The sequence below is a fragment of the Oncorhynchus mykiss genome, chromosome 18 (assembly GCF_013265735.2).
Source record: "Oncorhynchus mykiss isolate Arlee chromosome 18, USDA_OmykA_1.1, whole genome shotgun sequence".
Lineage (NCBI taxonomy): Eukaryota > Metazoa > Chordata > Actinopteri > Salmoniformes > Salmonidae > Oncorhynchus > Oncorhynchus mykiss.
Genome location: NC_048582.1, coordinates 50300741 through 50323901, shown reverse-complemented (window position 1 = coordinate 50323901; position 23161 = coordinate 50300741). Strand labels below are relative to the sequence as shown.

Below are 23161 nucleotides of genomic sequence, written 5' to 3'. Positions count from 1 at the left end.
CACGGGCTACTGGCTGGCCATTCAGCACACATAGGTAACGCTGCTGTACTAAACAGGATTGCTAGTGGACATGCCAGTAAACTAGAGCTGGTGGATCCAAACACACACTTCCTCTGGTGTTCATCCCCAAACACCCCGCTGGCTCATTGTTTCAGGTCCGCCATCAGATTCAAACTGATCCAAATGGACGGAACTATTTCCAATCTACAATCATGTAAGAGGAATTTGGAATATTAACAAAGGGGGGAATCAAACATCTCCTTGTTGTTCCTGATACGAGCGAACGAATGATGGAGCCGGGTTGTATGTTTTTTTTTTAAAGGAGGAAGAAAAATCAACAACATATTTAAACAGATTGTGAAAACAATTCCATCTGTTGCCTTTGGCTCCTCTGCCACCACTTGGCAGATGGAGCGCGTATCATTAGAAATGCTAACTGCTAAATGCTAGAACCACAGCTACTTGGCTCCTTCACTTCAGCCCTCCCTCCTTCCACTAGCTCCCTCCCTCTCTTCCTTCCTCGCTCCCTTCTAAGCCACTTCTGCCTGCTTGCGACGGGTGAGCGGGTGGCACCACCTTACAAAGGGCCCAGAGTATGAGTTTATTTAACTGTTTGGTTTCTATAGTGGTTGACTCCATTAAGGTAATCTATGATTGGCCAGGGAAAGATCAACACATCCAATGCGGAGTTCAGTGCAATGCAGACTAAGGTTAAAAATAAATAAGATATAAGGTAAAGTGTGCAAACACACACACACACACACACACACACAGCATACCTAATCAAGGTCTCTGTTCAGGTGAGGAAATTAAAACTGGGGGCAGTTTGTACGACTGAGCTAAATCAATCTTTTAATTAAGTACATCATTGCATCTTTAACAGCCATGAATCATGTCACAGCACCATGCAGGATTAGAGAAGTTAACGGAGCAGAGGACCCAGCAGTAACTAGATGTAGTAACTTCATTCTCATCATCATTTTCACTAGACTAATGGCATATGTTCATACAGGATGTTCCTGTGTAATCATAGAGGGGTGTTGCAGCAGGGCCATGTTTAATCACCACCCCATTACACACACTGTCACACAGAAGATTCTAGAAGAAGAAGCAATGACAACCAAGCCTCCTTGAAAATGCAGGATGGTTTTGGTCTGCAATTATTCTTTTTTGAGATAATAATTAGACATCTTGGCAGTAGATTCTACTAGAAGAAGCAAATACCAAGCTTCCTTGAAAATTAGTTACAGTTTGGGTCCGGGAACTGATGGTTCTGAGATGTAATCATTCAATGAGTGTTGAAAGTAGTGATGCGTTATGAAGTATAGCTGTCAGGCGGTGTGTAGGATGTCTAACAGATATCCTCCACACTCTGTGACCTTGAGGGCACATGTTGAGTTAGAAGAGGGCACTACCTTGCAGTAGGCAGTGTACTCAGTCAGCAGGTCCTGAACATGGGCCAGAGGAGGCTGAGCTGCACCACAGAGTGGCAGTGGGCCATCTTACCCCTGTGGCACCGCACACACATACACACACTCCAACACTCGTCCCCATGCAGGGGCCAGCGGGAGGTCGATTAGCCAGCCCTGATAAATTGAAACAGGGCTTTAGAGCAGTGCCAGCGCTAGGGTGCCCTGGTAAAAGCATTAAAAATGCAAAGCAGGGCCCTTTCAGCAGCTGCCCTCGCATTTGAAGATAAATGCAGCATTGAAGCTCCTCGACTGGAGCGGACGCGGCGAGAGGAAATCAGAAAAAGCTGGCTTAATCCCTGAGTACTTCCAGCAGCAGGGTCCTCAGGCCAGCGTACTTCTGGGCACTCTGCTTTAGACGCGCTAACAGAAAAACTCATTAACCCAGACTCACCGCCACAGCACTCTACACCACCACCCTCTACACCACCTTCCTCTCTCCATCCTCCCTTCACCACCTCCTCCCACTCCCCTCTATCCCTCCTGCCTTTCTCCATCCCTCTCTGACAGAACATACAGAGAGCGAAAACCTCCAGAAAGAGTAGAAGACGTCTGTGGTTGTTTGTTATTTATTTTTTATATACTTTTTTTTGTATTAAGGAATAGCAGGGTGTTTTGGGGTGTTATCTAAGATGGCGACAGCCAGCCAGCCAACCAGACAGACGCTGGGCTATTCTCTGACTCTTGCCAGGCAGTGAGTGGCCACAGAGAATGAGTGTTCCTCAGGCTTTCTCCTTCCAGGTGTGGAGGGGGTTGGTTATTGACAGTCTAAAAACAAAAGACTGGGGGGAAATAAAATGGAAGAGGACTGGAGAGTGTTTTTCTCACCTCTTCTCTGATGAATATCTGTTGTGTTTTTTCGGGGAGCTGAGACTGGGAGGGAGAATAGGGAAGCGGGGGGGAAGCAGGGATGGGGGGGTATATCGGAGGAGGATCAGGGTATGGTGGCTGTAGATAAGTGGGTTCTATGAAGAGGTGGAGGGAGAAAGGGAGTGAGGGAGGGAGCAGCCATATCGCCACAGCTCTTTCTCTCCCTTCTATCGCTCTGTCTATCCCACCCCTCTCTTTCTCACTCTCTCTGGTGCAGTTGAATAGAACCTAGTCCACAGACAGCACTGTGTGGCTCTCTTGTCTTGTATGTCCAGAGGTAAAACAAAACACCAGCCTCACTGGGCAGTAGAGGATTAAATACAGGACAAACAAAACATGTATTTGGAAACAGTTTTATGCTTTCTGTTGTATTGTAGCAAAAGGCAGAGACCACAGTGGGTTTTCTTTGTTTGACAATCTGATTAATCAGCTGAGGGAGCAGACGGCGTCATAAACTAACTTCCACTGGCTCCAGAATCTTTTCGAGAACAGGAGAGCTACAAATAAAGTTAGATTTTTCTGATGCTGCTAATAGCTTGTGGAGCATATCTCTAATTAAGTCAAATTATTATTTTGACAGATTCTCACAGACAAAATACCAAAAACTAAAGATTTGCCTGACCACTCAACAACTCAAAGTAGAGAAATATTGTGACCTTGTTGTGACCTTGTGCCTTGCATGGCTAACTGATAACCTTTCACAAGGATCATGAGACTGACCAGAGCTCAGGTCAATTATCTCTCATCAATTCACACAGATCAATCAATTAGCACAAAAATCTAGCTTTGTTAAAAGGGTCCGAAATGAAACTAACATGCTGTTCTGTATTCCACAGAGAACCAGAGGGCAGAAGAGGAAGAGGGTGTCCGTCTGTGAAGAAGAAAAGTTTGAGGTGCAGGTATGTAATTGGTCTAAATGTGTTACTAAACATTCCTACATCTCCTAACCTCCCTAACACACTCAGAACTAATACATACACATCCCCTGTGTTACTTACGGGACTACTCTATTCACTCTATTAGCCTGCATAGTACTCTTTCTTCCCAGCCATTACCACACACACACACACACACGACAGTGTCGGGTCTAATCAGCCTGTGTGTTTCCATAGGAACCGGCTCTACGGGAGCGGCATCAGCGCCAGTCTGCGATGCAGAAGAAGACACCTAAAGCAGACGACACCAGGACCGACTGTACATCCTGCAAAGGACCTGGGGACAACGAGAACCTCGTCAGGTGGGCCACTGCGTGTGTTTGTGTGTACCAGTCAAACTTTTGGACACACCTACTCATTCAAGGTTTTTTCTTTATTTTTACTATTTTCTACATTGTGTAATAGTGCAGTAATAGTGTAATAGTGCAGACATAATAGTGCAGAAAACTATGAAATAACACATATGGAATCATGCCTTGTTAAAAGTTCACTTGTGGAATGTCTTTCCTTCTTAATGCGTTTGAGTCAATCAGTTGTGTTGTGACAAGGTAGGTGTGGTATACAGAAGATAGCCCTATTTGGTAAAAGACCAAGTCCATATTATGGGAAGAACAGCTCAAATAAGCAAAGAGAAACGACAGTCCATCATCATGAAGGTCAGTCAATACGTAACATTTCAAGAAAGTTTCTTCAAGTGCAGTCGCAAAAACCATCTCAAGTACTATGATGAAACTGGCTCTCATGAGGACCGGCACAGGAAAGGAAGACCCAGAGTTACCTCTGCTGCAGAAGATAAGTTCATTAGAGTTAACTGCACCTCAGATTGCAGCCCAAATAAATGCTTCACAGAGTTCAAGTAACAGACACATCTCAACATCAACTGCTCAGAGGAGACTGTATGAATCAGGCCTTCATGGTTGAATTGCTACAAAGAAACCACTACTGAAGGACACCAATAAGAAGAGGAGACTTATTTGGGACAAGAAACATGAGCAAAGGACAGTAGACCAGTGGAAATCTGTCCTTTGGTCTGATGAGGCTGTGTCTTTGTGAGATGTAGAGTAGGTGAATGTGTGGTTGTGGGGTTCCCACTGTGTGGTTCCCACTGTGAAGCATGGAGGATGAGGTGTGACTGTGTGGGGGTGCTTTGCTGGTGACACTGTCTAGGATTTATTTAGAATCCAAGGCACACTTAACCATCATGGCTACCACAGCATTCTTCAGCGATAAGCCATCCCATCTGGTTTGTGGGACTATAATTTGTTTTTCATCAGGACAGTGACCCAAAACACACCTCCAGGCTCTGTAAGGGCTATTTGACCATGAAGGAGAGTAATGGAGTCATGCATCAGATGACCTGGCTTCCACAATCACCCGATCTCAACCCAAATGAGATGGTTTGGGATGAATTGGACCGCAGAGTGAAAAAGCAGCCAACAAGTGCTCAGCATATGTGGGAACTCCTTCAAGACTGTTGGAAAATATTCCTCATGAAGCTGGTTGAGAGAATGCCAAGAGTGTGGAAAGCTGTCATCAAGGCAACGGGTGGCTACTTTGAAGAATCTAAAATATATTTGGATTTGTTTAACACTTTTTTTTGTTTCTACATGATTCCCTAGTGTTGATGTCTGGACTTTTATTCTACAATGTAGAAAATAGTAAAAATAAAGAAAAACTCTTGAATGAGTAGGTGTGTCAACTTTTGACTGGTACTGTATGTGAAAAGGGTGGTGTGTGGGATAATGTGGGTGTCGCCATGGAATGGGAGGTTGGAAGGGGGTGTGTGTGTGTGTGTGGAACCATATCCTCCTGATGATTTAATGTTCAGTCTTCATTAGTAGGCCTTGGTTGCCTTGTGTAGGCAGAAGGCCACGATGAGGGGGGCTGGTGAGGGGGGCTGAGGCCAGCAGCTCTGTAGAACACCTGTATTGAACAACCACCTACATTTACACACTTCATCAAGATGTAGTGAACAGTCTGATCTGCCCTGATCTCCTATCAGAGATTCAGCGATCTCCTGCTGCTTCAACAGGACCATAACTCTACTAGATCCCTCAGTAGTGTGTGAATTACAGCAGTCAGCATTTACACACTGTAGACTGACTGATTCATCAGTGTATTTATTTATGAGGTAGACCACCCTTAATTGCGTTATATTTGGCTTACAAACTGGCACTGTCATTAGCTCATTTCAACAGAAACTGTATGCTTTATTCACTTAATAATTTGTTAGAATTTACTTAATTTATCCACTTAACGTAGGGTTCTTTATGTGAGCTGTATTTGGTATTATTAGTGTATGTAAGGTTGAGCTAATAATGTGTGGTTCTGTCAGTGTTTTATAGGTTAAGGAGGTCGGGGGCTGTGAGGTGTGCTGCCTGCCCTGACTCTTTCTATCTTTGCATTGCACAGGTTGTGAGAGCCGGGGCAGACACCTCTCCTCACCTCCCCACACCTTGACACAGCTGGACAGATGAGAGAGAGAAGCAGACCTTTGGCTTAGAGGCAGAGAGGGACTTAATTACGTGGAAGAATGACAGCGGCGGTGTGGGATCAGATGGCCATCTTTGACCTTCCAACCACGGTCTTCTTCGTGACCCAAATTGGGCCTTCTACTGGCCGTCCAATTAAAATTGAGGGAGAGAGGCAGAAATGGAAATTAACTTTGATGAATTCTAAAATACTTGTTGAAATTAGCAAATTAAGTTTTGGAAGGTTCAGTATTACTGAACTGGTCATTCTTGGAAGAAACAACAGGCCCTTTATGATCATCACTGCCAACTCTAAGAGTCCATCTCTAAGGACTAAGGTCTATCTAGAGTAAGGAGTGATTCTGAAACTGAACAATATTACTAGAAGCATCTCATTGGTTACCTGTCTGTCTGCTCCTCTCTATTCCTCTAACAATGGTGCTTCTTCTCTTCCCCTTTTTTGTCTCCCTTGTTCCCTTTTCTGTTTCTCTACCCCTGTCTCTTCACTCTCTCCTCAGCCCCCTTCCCTCTCTCATCCATTCTATGTTGGCACTTCACTCCTTTGACCTCCCTAAGCATCTTATCACCACATCCAATCAGTTGTATTGACTCGAGTCATTTGTGGTCCAATCACATAGTGTTTTCCTCAGTAAAGGCCTTTAATTGGAGATGCACTTGAACTTAAGCTCTCATCATCTTCTTCTAGTGTTGTCGTCAAGTAGAACTTTCTAGAGTAGAGGAAAAGTAGTGATTTTTAGTAGAATGATTTTCCTTTCTGGTGTTTGAGAATTACTGTAAGTAGCTGCTTAGATAAGGTTTAACATATTGAAAAATAGCAACATTCGTAGTAATGGTTATTGTAACTTCTAATGTGAATGTGTGTGTACAGTAGGTTTTTAGTATCCCTTCCTTCCTCTCTTTAATATTTTTAAAGTGACAGTTTAACTCTGAGTTCTATTGGAAGTGTGTGTGTGCACGCGCCTCCCCAGTGCCCCATAGTGAGTGCTGTCAACTGAGCAGCTGCCATGTGGTCTGTCTGTCAGGGTCCTTGACAGAAGTGTCACAGTTTGCCCTCACATGTCACTCCTCCGCTCATCTCCCCCATCCCAGGACCCTCTATGTCACTACTCCTCTCTTCTGCCCATCTGTCTGGGGACCCTATATCCATGGCTCTGGGAGCTGCCAAACCTCACATAATGCTTAGGTCCACTGGAAAATCTGCTGAGGAAATAAATATGGTGGTTTGGTAGTTTTCCTGTGAAGATTAGAGATGCCTGTACAGTTTGACCTGGTCACTCACCACGTCATGTCACCCCCACGAGCCCTCATCCTTCTCATCCTCTTCCGTCTCCTCAACAAAAATTAGAGGATAGCCTCTAGCTAACCTTACTACATCTAACCAGCTAACCCTACTACAGCTAACCAGCTACCCTACTACAGATAACCCTACTCCAGCTAACCCTAATGCAACTAACCCTACTGCAGTTAACCCTACTTTCAGCTAATTCTATTCCAATTAACCCTACTAAAGCCAACCCTACTACAGCCAACCCTACTCCAACTAACCCTACCCTACTACAGCTAACCTTACTCCAGCTAAACCTACTCCAGCTAACCCTATCCCAGTTAACCCTACTAAAGCCAACCCTACTACAGCCAACCCTACTCCAACTAACCATACCCTACTACAGCTAACCAGCTAACCTTACTCCAGCTAAACCTACTCCAGCTAACCCTATTCCAGTTAACCCTACTAAAGCCAACCCTACTACAGCTAACCCTACTCCAACTAACTAACCCTACCCTACTACAGCTAACCCTACTAAAGCAAACCCTACTACAGCTAACCCTACTCCAACTAACCCTACCCTACTACAGCTAACCAGCTACCCCTACTCCAGCTAACTAGATACTCCAGCTAATCCTACCCTACTACAGCTAACCCTACCTTACTCCAGCTAACCAGCTACCCCTACTCCAGCTAACCCTACCCTACTCCAGCTAACCCTACCCTACACCAGCTAACCCTACCCTACTACAGCTAACCCTACCCTACACCAGCTAACCCTACCCTACTCCAGCTAACACTACCCTACTCCAGCTAACCTTACCCTACTACAGCTAACCTTACCCTACTACAGCTAACCTTACCCTACTACAGCTAACCTTACCCTACTACAGCTAACCCTACCCTACTACAGCTAACCTTACCCTACTACAGCTAACCTTACCCTACTACAGCTAACCTTACCCTACTACAGCTAACCCTACCCTACTCCAGCTAACCCTACCCTACTCCAGCTAACCTTACCCTACTACAGCTAACCTTACCCTACTACAGCTAACCCTACCCTACTCCAGCTAACCTTACCCTACTCCAGCTAACCTTACCCTACTACAGCTAACCTTACCCTACTACAGCTAACCTTACCCTACTACAGCTAACCCTACCCTACTACAGCTAACCCTACCCTACTACAGCTAACCCTACCCTACTCCAGCTAACCCTACCCTACTCCAGCTAACCTTACCCTACTCCAGCTAACACTACCCTACTCCAGCTAACCCTACCCTACTACAGCTAACCCTACCCTACTACAGCTAACCCTACCCTACTACAGCTAACCTTACCCTACTACAGCTAACCCTACCCTACTCCAGCTAACCCTACCCTACTCCAGCTAACCTTACCCTACTACAGCTAACCTTACCCTACTACAGCTAACCCTACCCTACTCCAGCTAACCCTACCCTACTCCAGCTAACCTTACCCTACTACAGCTAACCTTACCCTACTACAGCTAACCTTACCCTACTACAGCTAACCTTACCCTACTACAGCTAACCCTACCCTACTACAGCTAACCCTACCCTACTACAGCTAACCCTACCCTACTACAGCTAACCCTACCCTACTCCAGCTAACCCTACCCTACTCCAGCTAACCCTACCCTACTCCAGCTAACCCTACCCTACTACAGCTAACCCTACCCTACTACAGCTAACCCTACCCTACTCCAGCTAACCCTACCCTACTCCAGCTAACCTTACCCTACTACAGCTAACCCTACCCTACTACAGCTAACCAGCTAACCCTACTCCAGCTAACTCTACCCTACTACAGCTAACCAGCTAACCCTACCCTACTACAGCTAACCAGCTAACCCTACCTCTACTAACCTTAGCTCTGGCTCTGTATATATATATATCAGACCAAGGGTTAGGCTATGGCCAACTGTGTATCTGACTGGAGCATACAGTAAATGTACTTTTAACATGGCAATAGGTGGTGTGTTCCATCCGTTTAGAGTGTGTGAATAAACACCTGGTAGCTAGCTGTGTTGTGTGATCGGTGTGTACAGTATTTATTGATTGATTGAAGTCCATGCTTTTTTGTGTCTTTTATTTGTGCATTCATTCTTGATTTTATATCGCAATACGCCTTTTGTTATTACTGTATTGTGAAGAAATTGAGTTAAGCTCACTTTTGTGTAGGAACCTTAAAGGACTCCTTGCTAGACACATTAATTGTTTACATATTTGTTTACAATACATGCCTTTATGCTACTATTTGTTTACACACATGCCTATATGTGATTAGTATTATATGTTTACTTCTATATGTAATTATTTCTAACATGTTGTGGTATTACCACATTTGGTAGAAGTTCATTCAGTAACTGTGATATACTGTATGGAGTAAGAATGTTGCTGCTCTCATGATATGTGTGAATGTGAAGTATCCCGAACTCCCAGCCCCTGTGGCCCTCAGCATTACAGCGGAGCTTTAATAAACTCTTGACTTTTTCACCTTATTGCCATAGTGATAAATGAGAGTTAGACAGCTAATTAATTGTTGTAAAGGTGTGTCGGCGGCCATGTCGATGGCGGGCAGCGGTCCGTTTGTGCGTCTAACGCCCTCTGCCATCTCTGATTTATCACGGGGGAAGTGCCCCCTCGTCGGCTGCTGACCGTTAACAGGCCAGTAGAGCTGGTGAGAAGAGGAGAGTGGGCGGTGGTCTTTCTCTCCCTCTTTCTCTCCTTCTCTTCGAGACAAAGTTGATCTGTTTATTTCAGCTAAGCCCCGATTCTGTGGCCTCTCCTGTTCCTGCACCAATTCACTGCTCTCTCTTCTCTCTTTCTCCCTCACACACAGTGCCAGATAGAGAGGGAGAATAGAGGCTTTTGTGTACAATCTGGTTAACAAAAGCCTCCAATGTGTCTGGCACTAGATGGATAGGCAGCAGCAACAGAAAATAGTCAGAGAGACACTCTCCATGCTGGGCCCAGACCTGGATTCAATAGAGATGGGTTTAATTGAGCTTGCCTGGCTTATTGGACCAATAGAATAGTTCCAAAAGTGCAAACCCTGCCCATCTGGCACTCTAGGAAGGCTACAGCAAACGCTGAAGTATTTCAAACATTTCCAATGGTATTTGAATCCAGGACTGGAGGGGAAGTACCCTGTGTTGGGCCCAGTAGAAAGACAGACAGACAGGCAGCTGTCTCACATCGAGGTTGAGACTCAGAGAGATGGAATCAGCACAGCGTGGAGAACTGTAAGTGCCCCAATCCCTCATTGCTGCAGCCTTCTCTCAGCCCAGGGTCCACAGAGACACAAGGGGAGCAGGCCTTGGCAGAGGGATTGAGTGAGGAAGGGTTGCTACAGCTGTGTTCCGACCATGGGGATGAGTGAATTTGAGACGGGCACTGGGTGATGGAGGGAGAGAGGGGAAGGATGGAAAGAAAGGAGGGAGGTTCTGGAAGAGCAGTAACCTTTGGGATGATGAGTGTGTTTCCCATTACCGTCCTGACACAGGATCCACTGAGATGATTTAATGGTGGCATTTTGTTTTTGCTGACTTCACTTTTTCTCTCTACTACCATTAAAAGGGAAGAGAAAAGGCATAGGGCTGAGCTGTGCTGCTGTGTGGGTAGAGAAGCCATGCAGCTCCAGTCTATTACTCCCCTGCTAGCCAGCCAGCCAGCTAGCTTCTTCCTTCCCTTCTCTTATCCCACTGATTCCGCCGCAGTGTGTGTGTCCGCTCCGCTCACTTCCTGATTGCACTTTCTTCCTCTTATCCTCTCCTTTTTTATTCCCTTTTTCCTCTGCAGTGCAGTTGTGGCCCCTCCCACCTCCCCACCTATGGCTCAGTGACTACACACTAAGATGAATCACCCAACCCCCAGAGGTGCCTTATATCCTAATTAGTGTGGGGTTTGCCCCAGCACACAGACAGATGTACACTGTTAAGGGGTGTGTGTATCATAGACAATATCTTTCCTTCCTGTAACATAACATAAGGCCAAGGGGAGACAGCACATGGAGAGGCCCTCAGTGAGCAGGCTGGGGCGTTAGTTAGGTCAGTCAGGGGCTAGAGGGGTCAGGCTCTACCTGGTGCTACTGCTCAAATCCACACACACACACACACTCACTCTCTGCCTGGCTCTGTATCTGTATGTCTGAGCTCAGCCCACTGAGGCCCCCTACTGGTGAACTAGGGGAACAGCTCCAGACCTGTCTCACAGTTACATTCAGCATTTGGTTGTCTGCCTAGAGTGACAACTGGGTGGGGGTTACACTGTTCTATTGGTTGCGTTGCTCCAGGCAAAGTATGTGAACTAGGGCTGACCCCATTTAGTTGACAGTTTTTTGTTTCTTTTTTTTTTTGGGGGGGGGGGGGTTGATAGCCTGTTGGTCAACCAAGATTTATTTAGTTCGCTTAAACAATAAATAGGCCTACACCCTTCCATTTCGGAAAGTGCATTCACGAATGAATGTGACTATTTTTAGTGTTGTTTGTGGTGTTTACGTTGTTCCAAACGGTCAGAAAAATTATATTGTAATCTAACAGCACCTGTTTGGGATGCATAGCCCTAATATTCACGCAGCGCTTGTCCGTTCCTTCTTTTAAATGTTCTTTGTCATCCATCTTTGGCATCCATTTTGTTACGGTGTTTGTCACATGTTACGGTGTTCAGAGTTTGTTCTAACCAATTTATTGATGTGATTAGGATATGCTATAGGTCAGGCCCTAATGGTCACGTGCATTCGAAGCATACATGTATCACATAAAGAGAGCAAGGGTTGAGGGAATGTTTTTCCTAAACTAATTAGGGATTTCAGTAACATAACTTTTCAGTCAAAAATGGCTGTATTCATGTTGCAGCTGCAGCAGAGAGGACAGGGCTATACACACTGTTATGTGGTGGTCACTACAGCAGAGAGGACAGGGTTATACACTGTTATGTGGTGGTCACTACAGCAGAGAGGACAGGGCTACACACTGTTATGTGGTGGTCACTACAGCAGAGAGGACAGGGTTATACACTGTTATGTGGTGGTCACTACAGCAGAGAGGACAGGGTTATACACTGTTATGTGGTGGTCACTACAGCAGAGAGGACAGGGCTATACACTGTTATGTGGTGGTCACTACAGCAGAGAGGACAGGGCTCTACACTTATGTGGTGGTCACTACAGCAGAGAGGACAGGGCTATACACTGTTATGTGGTGGTCACTACAGCAGAGAGGACAGGGCTATACACTGTTATGTGGTGGTCACTACAGCAGAGAGGACAGGGCTATACACACTGTTATGTGGTGGTCACTACAGCAGAGAGGACAGGGCTATACACTGTTATGTGGTGGTCACTACAGCAGAGAGGACAGGGCTATACACTGTTATGTGGTGGTCACTACAGCAGAGAGGACAGGGTTATACACTGTTATGTGGTGGTCACTGCAGCAGAGAGGACAGGGCTATACACTGTTATGTGGTGGTCACTACAGCAGAGAGGACAGGGTTATACACTGTTATGTGGTGGTCACTACAGCAGAGAGGACAGGGTTATACACTGTTATGTGGTGGTCACTACAGCAGAGAGGACAGGGATATACACTGTTATGTGGTGGTCACTACAGCAGAGAGGACAGGGTTATACACTGTTATGTGGTGGTCACTACAGCAGAGAGGACAGGGTTATACACACTGTTATGTGGTGGTCACTACAGCAGAGAGGACAGGGCTCTACACTTATGTGGTGGTCACTACAGCAGAGAGGACAGGGTTATACACTGTTATGTGGTGGTCACTACAGCAGAGAGGACAGGGTTATACACTGTTATGTGGTGGTCACTACAGCAGAGAGGACAGGGCTATACACTGTTATGTGGTGGTCACCACAGCAGAGAGGACAGGGTTATACACTGTTATGTGGTGGTCACTACAGCAGAGAGGACAGGGTTATACACTTATGTGGTGGTCACTACAGCAGAGAGGACAGGGTTATACACACTGTTATGTGGTGGTCACTACAGCAGAGAGGACAGGGCTCTACACTTATGTGGTGGTCACTACAGCAGAGAGGACAGGGCTATACACACTGTTATGTGGTGGTCACTACAGCAGAGAGGACAGGGCTCTACACTTATGTGGTGGTCACTACAGCAGAGAGGACAGGGTTACACACTGTTATGTGGTGGTCACTACAGCAGAGAGGACAGGGCTATACACTGTTATGTGGTGGTCACTACAGCAGAGAGGAGAGGGCTATACACTGTTATGTGGTGGTCACTACAGCAGAGAGGACAGGGCTATACACTGTTATGTGGTGGTCACTACAGCAGAGAGGAGAGGGCTATACACTGTTATGTGGTGGTCACTGCAGCAGAGAGGACAGGGCTATACACTGTTATGTGGTGGTCACTACAGCAGAGAGGAGAGGGCTATACACTTATGTGGTGGTCACTACAGCAGAGAGGACAGGGCTATACACTGTTATGTGGTGGTCACTACAGCAGAGAGGAGAGGGCTATACACTTATGTGGTGGTCACTGCAGCAGAGAGGACAGGGCTATACACTGTTATGTGGTGGTCACTGCAGCAGAGAGGACAGGGTTATACACTGTTATGTGGTGGTCACTACAGCAGAGAGGAGAGGGCTATACACTGTTATGTGGTGGTCACTGCAGCAGAGAGGACAGGGCTATACACTGTTATGTGGTGGTCACTACAGCAGAGAGGAGAGGGCTATACACTTATGTGGTGGTCACTACAGCAGAGAGGACAGGGCTATACACTGTTGTGTGGTGGTCACTACAGCAGAGAGGACAGGGCTATACACTGTTATGTGGTGGTCACTACAGCAGAGAGGAGAGGGCTATACACTGTTATGTGGTGGTCACTGCAGCAGAGAGGACAGGGCTATACACTGTTATGTGGTGGTCACTGCAGCAGAGAGGACAGGGTTATACACTGTTATGTGGTGGTCACTGCAGCAGAGAGGACAGGGCTATACACTGTTATGTGGTGGTCACTACAGCAGAGAGGACAGGGTTATACACTGTTATGTGGTGGTCACTACAGCAGAGAGGACAGGGTTATACACTGTTATGTGGTGGTCACTACAGCAGAGAGGACAGGGTTATACACTGTTATGTGGTGGTCACTACAGCAGAGAGGACAGGGTTATACACTGTTATGTGGTGGTCACTACAGCAGAGAGGACAGGGCTATACACTGTTATGTGGTGGTCACTGCAGCAGAGAGGACAGGGCTATACACTGTTATGTGGTGGTCACTACAGCAGAGAGGAGAGGGCTATACACTTATGTGGTGGTCACTGCAGCAGAGAGGACAGGGCTATACACTGTTATGTGGTGGTCACTACAGCAGAGAGGACAGGGCTATACACTGTTATGTGGTGGTCACTACAGCAGAGAGGACAGGGTTATACACTGTTATGTGGTGGTCACTACAGCAGAGAGGACAGGGCTATACACTGTTATGTGGTGGTCACTACAGCAGAGAGGACAGGGTTACACACTGTTATGTGGTGGTCACTACAGCAGAGAGGAGAGGGCTATACACTGTTATGTGGTGGTCACTACAGCAGAGAGGACAGGGTTATACACTGTTATGTGGTGGTCACTACAGCAGAGAGGACAGGGCTATACACTGTTATGTGGTGGTCACTACAGCAGGGAGGAGAGCGAGACAATGGGTGCTAGTAACACAAGTCTGAGCTAGGCGGCACAATCAAATCAATTGCGGTCGGACCCCCGCTAGTGATTTGTCTGTCTTAATTTTTTTATCAAACGGTTTGCTTAAAGCATCAGACAAGCTCAGTGCATATAGTGGATATGATTAAAACACATAGGATGTGTCTATATGTGGAAAAATACACCGTATAATATTTTGGTTAAACATCCATTGGTTGAAAGAACTGACGACTCTTAGTCGATGACTATTTTATTTTGTCAGGGACAGCCCTAATTTGAACAAGGTTGTAGGCAGCTATGCTACGGTGTCCTATGTTCTAGTACTATGCTGCGGTATCCTATGTTCTAGTACTATGCTACAGTGTCCTATGTTCTAGTACTATGCTACGGTGTCCTATGTTCTAGTACTATGCTACAGTGTCCTATGTTCTTGTACTATGCTACAGTGTCCTATGCTACGGTGTCCTGTGTTCTAGTACTATGCTACAGTGTCCTATGTTCTAGTACTATGCTACAGTGTCCTATGTTCTAGCACTATGCTAGTGTCCTATGTTCTAGTACTATGCTGCGGTATCCTATGTTCTAGTACTATGCTACAGTGTCCTATGTTCTAGTACTATGCTACAGTGTCCTATGTTCTAGTACTATGCTGCGGTATCCTATGTTCTAGTACTATGCTACAGTGTCCTATGTTCTAGTACTATGCTGCGGTATCCTATGTTCTAGTACTATGCTACAGTGTCCTATGTTCTTGTACTATGCTGCGGTATCCTATGTTCTAGTACTATGCTACAGGGTCCTATGTTCTTGTACTATGCTGCGGTATCCTATGTTCTAGTACTATGCTACAGTGTCCTATGTTCTTGTACTATGCTGCGGTATCCTATGTTCTAGTACTATGCTACAGGGTCCTATGTTCTTGTACTATGCTGCGGTATCCTATGTTCTAGTACTATGCTACAGTGTCCTATGTTCTAGTACTATGCTGCGGTATCCTATGTTCTAGTACTATGCTACAGTGTCCTATGTTCTTGTACTATGCTGCGGTATCCTATGTTCTAGTACTATGCTACAGTGTCCTATGCTACGGTGTCCTGTGTTCTAGTACTATGCTACAGTGTCCTATGTTTTACTACTATGCTACAGTGTCCTATGTTCTAGTACTATGCTACAGTGTCCTATGTTCTAGTACTATGCTACAGTGTCCTATCCTACGGTGTCCTGTGTTCTAGTACTATGCTACAGTGTCCTATGTTCTAGTACTATGCTACAGTGTCCTGTGTTCTAGTACTATGCTACAGTGTCCTATGTTCTAGTACTATGCTACAGTGTCCTATGTTCTAGTACTATGCTACAGTGTCCTATGTCTAGTACTATGCTACAGTGTCCTATGTTCTAGTACTATGCTACAGTGTCCTATGTTCTAGTACTATGCTACAGTGTCCTATGTTCTAGTACTATGCTACGGTTATCCTGTCTCCTTGTAGTGAGTGAGTTGTTCTAATGAGCTTGTAAATGCCTTGCAATGGTCTCTCTTTCTCTCTTTCTTTCTCTGTCTCTCCCCATTCATTACCTCCTCTTGACCACCTTGTAAAACAATGCCTCTTTAATAATATCTCAGTACCGTTCTACCGCCCGACACTAAATCAAAAAGTGGGAGGCTATAGGAGAATTCCCATAATCCGCTCCCACCATTTCTATAGAGAAAATTCACAGAACTACTTTGTCACGGGACGGGATGCGGGAGTCAATGGCTGAGTGCTTTGTGGCGTATTGATCTCCCGTCACGTGAACACCCTCCATGTAATTGCACTGCCCTCTTGTGATAAATTCAATGCCGTTGTTTCGGACACTCCCAAGGCACCACACCGCAAGGCCTGTGCTGGCCCGGGAAGAAGAGAGAGCTGCGACTGTTCCATAAATGGACGACTCTTTCTCTTTGCATGTGGTGCAACAACGACGTTGTAAAGAAATCCCATATCAAAGGATCCCCGGCCCGGATTTGATGTGTTCATGGGGTTATTTGTTGCTTGTTTGACATTATTTTAACCAAAGGATGACTTTGTCAATGTGTTTGACAATAGTGATGGTTGTGATGATGACAATGTTGTTGTTGATGATGATCATCTTGGAGTGTGTTATTCAAGGCCAACCGACGCCGCGTTGTTTTCCATGTAGTTCATCTACAAAGAGGCTAATCAAAGTACTGCATGAGGATTAATCCCCAAACAAGTAAACAACATTTATTCACCACTAACAAACATGTAGAAAATGTCTATTTTCTTGACTTGACTCATTGAAGTGTTTTTCATCTATCTGATTTACGCTACAGCACGTTATGTTGCACTTTGGTTGTCCAGCAGCTGTACCACAACCACTAGTATCACTCTCCCCAGAGCAGAACCCTGCATGTGTGTACTGTAAGTGGATTCTTTTTTTCTCAAATCTTCTTATGACCATGTATGTGTGTACATTTACGTATACTGTAGATTAAATACTTACATTTTGGATCCCAGCTCCAACCTTGTTGTCTAATCCAATGGGTTTGCCTCAATTGAGTTAGGGTTTGCAGATGCTTAAAGTATGGATGCTTTAAAGGATGAAAAGTTGCCTTCAGTTTCATGCTGATCTCATTTTAAATTAAACAACTCTAATTGCTCTGATTCCTTTTAATATCCAATTATAACTCACTTGGCTTAAGTACCTCGGATCTGACTCCCACCCAATGTATCTATGGTAAAAAAGTGATGATTAAATGAAATGAACATTGATCTAGGTTACATCTTTACGCTAGCCCATGTACTGCCTTCTGGCTTAAACGCATCCTTTTAACTTTAAACCCTGTGAATCCTTTTTCTTACTTTGTTTCATATCTGTCTAATCTCTAAAATGCCCTTTGATTTCATTGAGTCGTGTGTGTTTGTGTGTGAGGCATCGGCTGTGATTGCCTGTGGGGGAGGAGGAACAAGGGAACAAGTCTATGAGGACCCCTATAGAGGCCACACACTCCAGACCCTTTGAAGAGGGGAAATGTAATGTGAAGTTGTGAGACCTGTGATGAGAGCAGATCAAACCACGGCTAAGCCACCTGCTTGTCATCCTACTGAGAGGGAGACGGAGAGAGGGAGACGGAGAGAGGGGAATGGCGAAAGGAAAAGAGAGAGAGAGAGGGTACAGGGGAGGATGTGGCAGAGAGGAGGGCCACTAAGAACTCCTGTCAGAGATTAAACAGCAGATGAAAGGGGATATTAGTCGCCCGCCGAAAGCAACATGTGTAGCAGACAAAACCAATCAATCGCCTACCTCATGCCCAATAAGATTACATCAATCAATAACTGCACTTTTGAGTGATTGGATTCTGTCTCCTTCCAGAGGAGAGTTGAGGAGGGAGAGATGGAGAAGGGGGGGACGAGCGAGCGTCTACATTTTCCCAATGATTAAAGCGGAGACAAATTGGTTTGATAACATCAAGGACCTTGCTGTGGGGAGGTCTATAAGGGCAGTGTTCAGTGCTGATAGAGGTTGAGTGACCACGTACGATGGACACAGTATGTGAAGAGGATGGTGGGGCTACTGCATCACCTAACTCTCAGACCAGGTAGCCAAGGACTGGCCTGCACCACTGATAATGTATATAAGCTCTGTGAGGAAGAACTGGAAAACAAGTGGTAGCATATACAATGAAGGAGTAGTGGGCCTAAAACTGATCCTTGAGGGACACCATAGATAACTATTGTCATACAGCACCTGTTGTCATTGTCTTCAGAAAGTATTCACACCCCTTGACCTTTTCCACATTTTGTTGTGTTAGTCTGAATTTAAAATGGATGACATTTAGATTTTGTGCCACTGATCTACACACAATAATAAAAAATGTAAAGCTAAAATGTATTGTCAATAAGTATTCAACCCTTTTGTTATGGCAAGCCTAAATAAGTTACAAAAGTGCAAGAAAAGTGTTAACATTATTTTTAAATGACTACCCCATCTTTGTACCCCATACATATACATAATTATCTGTAAGGTCCTTCAGTCAAGCAGTGAATTTCAAGCACAGATTCAACCACAAAGACCAGGGAGATTGTCCAATGACTTGCAAAGAAGGGCACCAATTGGTAGATGGGTAAAAATAACACTTTGGATGTTATATCAATACACCCAGTCACCACAAAGATACAGGCGTCCTTCCTAACTCAGTTACCGGAGAGCAAGGAAAATGCTCAGGGATTTCCATAAGGCCAATGGTGACTAAATTGAGTTACAGAGTTGGCTCCCAAGTAGCGTAGCGGTCACTACAGCCTGGGGTTCGATCTCAGGATGTGTCACAGATGGCAGTGACCGGGAGTCCCATAGGGCGGCACACAATTGGCCCAGAGTCGTCCGGGTTAGGGGAGGGTTTGGCCAGGGAGGCTTTCCTAGTCACATCGTGCTCTAGCAACTCCTTGTGGAGGGCCGGGTGCCTGCAAGCTGACTTCAGTAGTCAGTTGGATAGTGTTTCCTCCGACACATTAGTGTGGGTGACTTCCGGGTTAAGTGAGCAGGTGTTAAGCAGCAGCACGTCTTGGTGGGTCATGTTTGGGAGGACGCATTACTTGACCTTCACCTCTCCCGAGCCCGCTGGAGAATTTCAGAGATGAGACAGGATCATAACTACCAATTAGATATCACGAAATTGGGGAGAAGGTGAGAAGAGTGGAGTAAAATAACCTGTTAGAGTTTAACTATTGTCATAGGAGAAAACTGAGGATGGATCACCAACATTGTAGTTACTCCACAATACTAACCTAAATGACAGAGTGAAAAGAAGGAAACCTGTACAGAATACAAATATTCCAAATCATGCATCCTGTTTGCAATAAGGCACTAAAGAAATGCTGCAAGTACGGCAAATCCAACATATCACTGAATACTACTCCTCATATTCTCAAGCATATTGGTGGCTGCATCATGTTATGGGTATGAGTTTCTTTTAGGATAAAAAGGAATAGAGCTAAGCAGAGTGAACCAAGTTTCCTCTAGGATTTTGACTCTGCTTTTCAGAAATACAGTTACTTAAAACACAGCCAAATATACATTGGAGTTGCTTATCAGACAAAATTGAATGTTCCTGTGTGGCCTAGTTCGTTTTGGCAAAATCTATGGCAAGACTTGAAAATGTCTGTCTAGCAATGATCAAAAATCACCTTGTCAGAGCTTGAAGAATTTTTAAAAGAATAATGGGCAAATATTGTGCAATCTAGGTGTGCAAAGCTCTTAGGGTGTTTACCCAAAAAGACTGTAATTGCTACCAAAGGTGATTCTAACATGTATTGACTCAGGGGGTTGAATACTTATCTAATCAAGATATATTACCGTTTTATTTCCCATTAATAAAAAATTCAAATAAACAATTTTCTTCCACTTTGATGTTAGAGTATTTTGCATTGACAAAAAAAAAGACAAATCCACTTTAATCCCACTAACACAATAAAATGTGGAAAAAGTCAAGGGGTGTGAATACTTTCTGAAGGCACTTTGTAATGTACAAATTGTGAAAATAACATAGAATGTTTGTGTGTTGTACAATGTTAAAGAAATACTCCTAAATATAAATGCATTTGATAAAAGATTCTGACTGAAATTGAAAGAAGTGGAAAACAGAAGGCGATCCAGTAGAACCGAAAGGAAATGTTTCTTCCTCTTGAACTTATTGCAAAATGCAGGACTCGTCATTTTGAATTTTAATGAACTAATAATCATCTACTCATTAACCAGCAGCCAGGCGGCTGGGTCAGCATCATGAGCAGTGTCACCGAGATACACAACACAATAGGTTCATTAAAACAGATGTAATGGCAAAATGTAGATTTCCGCCTAAATATACATACCCAAAAGTAACTGCTGTTCATGTCAAAACTTGGTATATTTGGAAAGAAGACATCTGGGAGATTATGAGGAAATGATCAGAAGATAGATAGTTCAGAATACACAAGATCAAGCACACACAAAATAACCCGTTTTTAAATGTATTTTTTTAAATAGTATTTCATTGACAAGCTAGAAGTGAATTATTGATGCCTAGAGTTGGAAACACATCATTTGGCTTCCACAATATTGAACAATATCAGGAAAAAAATTTGATTGATGTATATATGTGAACCCCTCCAAAGTGGCATATGACTGTAAATTAGATCATTACAGTTCTATTACATATTTGCAATCCCTAAATGCTATTTGTTCAGTATAAAAACACAATTTCTACCATATCAACCTCACTCAAACATTGTGGTGGTGTTATGGGGTATCCAGGGTACATTCAAGTGTCCTTTCAACCTCTCCAAAGTGTCCAAATGTAGTAATTGCACTGTTTTTGCACACTTGATGTGCCTAAAAGTTATTGTTCACTAGAAAAGTTACATTTCTACAACACCAACCTCTCAAACATTGTGGTGTCGGGGGACAAGTGTGCAAAGATATAGTGACTTGGTGTCCATTCGATGTTGCCATTAAGTCATACATCATCAGATAACATTGACAATAGGCTAGATTTGTTCTTACCAACCTAAGGATGAATTTAATATTATCCATGTAGCTACAGCTCAAACACAGACCAAATTGAAGCTTACCTTGTAAGATGTTTGCTGTTTGGTGATAACGTTGTGTAAAATAAAAATGTTGACTCTCGGGGCTGGTGGTCAATAACGGTAGGTCACAGGCAGACAAATAAGACATCCTCATGATCTGTGGAGTCCCAGCTTTTGGTGTGTCTAGACGTACTTCGTGTTTATTTTGTTTCTGCTTCACAACGCTAATCAGAATGTAGGTAGCAGCCATCTTGAAATGAGGTCATCGGCTCGGCCTGACCGTATACATTTGTATGCCCGTATATGGTAGTATGTCACACCAAAGAAGGCACAGATCAGATACTCAGCTTTCCGTCCACACCCTGCTTCTGTAGATGGGGGCTACCGTTCTCATACCAGACTGAATTGAAATGTAAAAATTCAAATAAGGTCCCCAAATATGGGGATGTTACCTTTAAGAGGTTTTAAGGTCAAGTAATTAAAATAAGTAAGCAGGGCTAAGTGTCGTGCGCACACACACACACACAAATAAACACACACGCACTCGCCTAATAAAAGTTTTGGGAGGTGTTTCAAGTGTGTTTTTGTGTGTGTGTGCGCGTGCGTGTGTGTGCATGTCTCCGGCAGAGGAGTCTACCTCCTCCTCTCTTGGCCCTGTAGAGGAGATTCATGGTTAATCAATTGGTGATTGTGTGCCACAATAGGAGGGTAACTTATTAGCGCCGCAGACACACTTGTGGTCATTTGTCTTCTTTTCACTGATGAGGCCAGAGGGTGCTTTAAATTCCCCCTTGTTTCCTAGACAGATATGCCTGCTCAGCCCATCTAGTGTGGGTGTGGTGTGAATCTCTGCGTCCGTGTGTGCGTGGACCACCTGCCTCTGCAGGTTCCCTGCTGATCTGCACCAGCTGTTCGTCTCTGCTTCTACAACTTAGTACGGCGTTTCCCAACCGTGATCCTCAAGTACCCTCAACAGTACACCGTTTGTATTGTAGCTCTGGACACGCTCACCTGATTCATCTTGTCAACTAATCATCAAGCCCTCAACGTAGGTGTTTTTGTCCTGGGCTACAACAAAAATGTGTAATGTTGGGGGTACTGGAGGACCAGGGTTGGGAAACACTGACTTAGTAAGATACCAATTATCTATGAATTGAATTGTTACTCTGGTTTTAGCCAATCTAACAGGTTTAGGGGCTGACACATAATATGCTTGGTCCTGGACTAAAAACATGGAATAAGTCCAGGAAACCAGGTCTTGATGTGCAAATAGAAGACATGTCATCCACACCCCATTCTCAACCCCAAAACCTCCCCTACTGCATATTCCCTATTCCCAATCACCAGTCACACTCTCTCATATGATGTTAATGTACTTAATTCCAGACCCTAAACTAAATGATTTACACGTCGTTAGTTAAAGAGGATGATGAACTGGGCGGACTTTAACACCCATTAGCTATTCCACTACCGATTTGAATAGGTTGAATAGGATGTGAACAAAGCAGTGGTTACCGGTTTCCTCTGATGGCACCTCCTTTAACTGCAGATCATGTAAGAGAAGCTGTTCTGAGCTGACAGTCTGCTGTCGACGGCAACACGTTTCTACATTGCCCTGTCACAGTGAATATATGGAGGAGATAGGGACAGAGGAGAGGCAATAGACGAATACAGACAACTACTGTAGTATGTAAAATATTGCCTGCCGTGGAATAAATTCACATTGATATATGTACACGGTTGTTTTAATGTTTAATATCTCAGGGTTATGAAAGATAACCTATTTTACTTGAGGTGAACACCATGGTAGCAAAAAGACGTCCTCTGGCCACGCTTTCCGGGAAGCGG

General features: G+C 44.5%; 1 protein-coding gene across 10 annotated transcripts in view; it reads left to right on the top strand.

Annotated features, from left to right (window-relative positions):
- The window catches only part of LOC110496438 (PHD finger protein 14), a 103112-nt gene that overhangs the window by 35231 nt on the left and 44720 nt on the right, over positions 1–23161 (top strand). For 8 of the 10 annotated variants that reach the window (XM_036953025.1, XM_036953024.1, XM_021572346.2 and 5 more), the window contains 2 exons: positions 3176–3238; positions 3452–3576. In XM_036953025.1, coding sequence (XP_036808920.1) covers positions 3176–3238; positions 3452–3576 — 188 coding nt within the window. Of the gene's footprint in view, positions 1–3175; positions 3239–3451; positions 3577–5686; positions 7319–23161 lie in introns of those variants that run through there. The other 2 variants (XM_021572349.2, XM_036953026.1) reach the window with 1 other exon arrangement.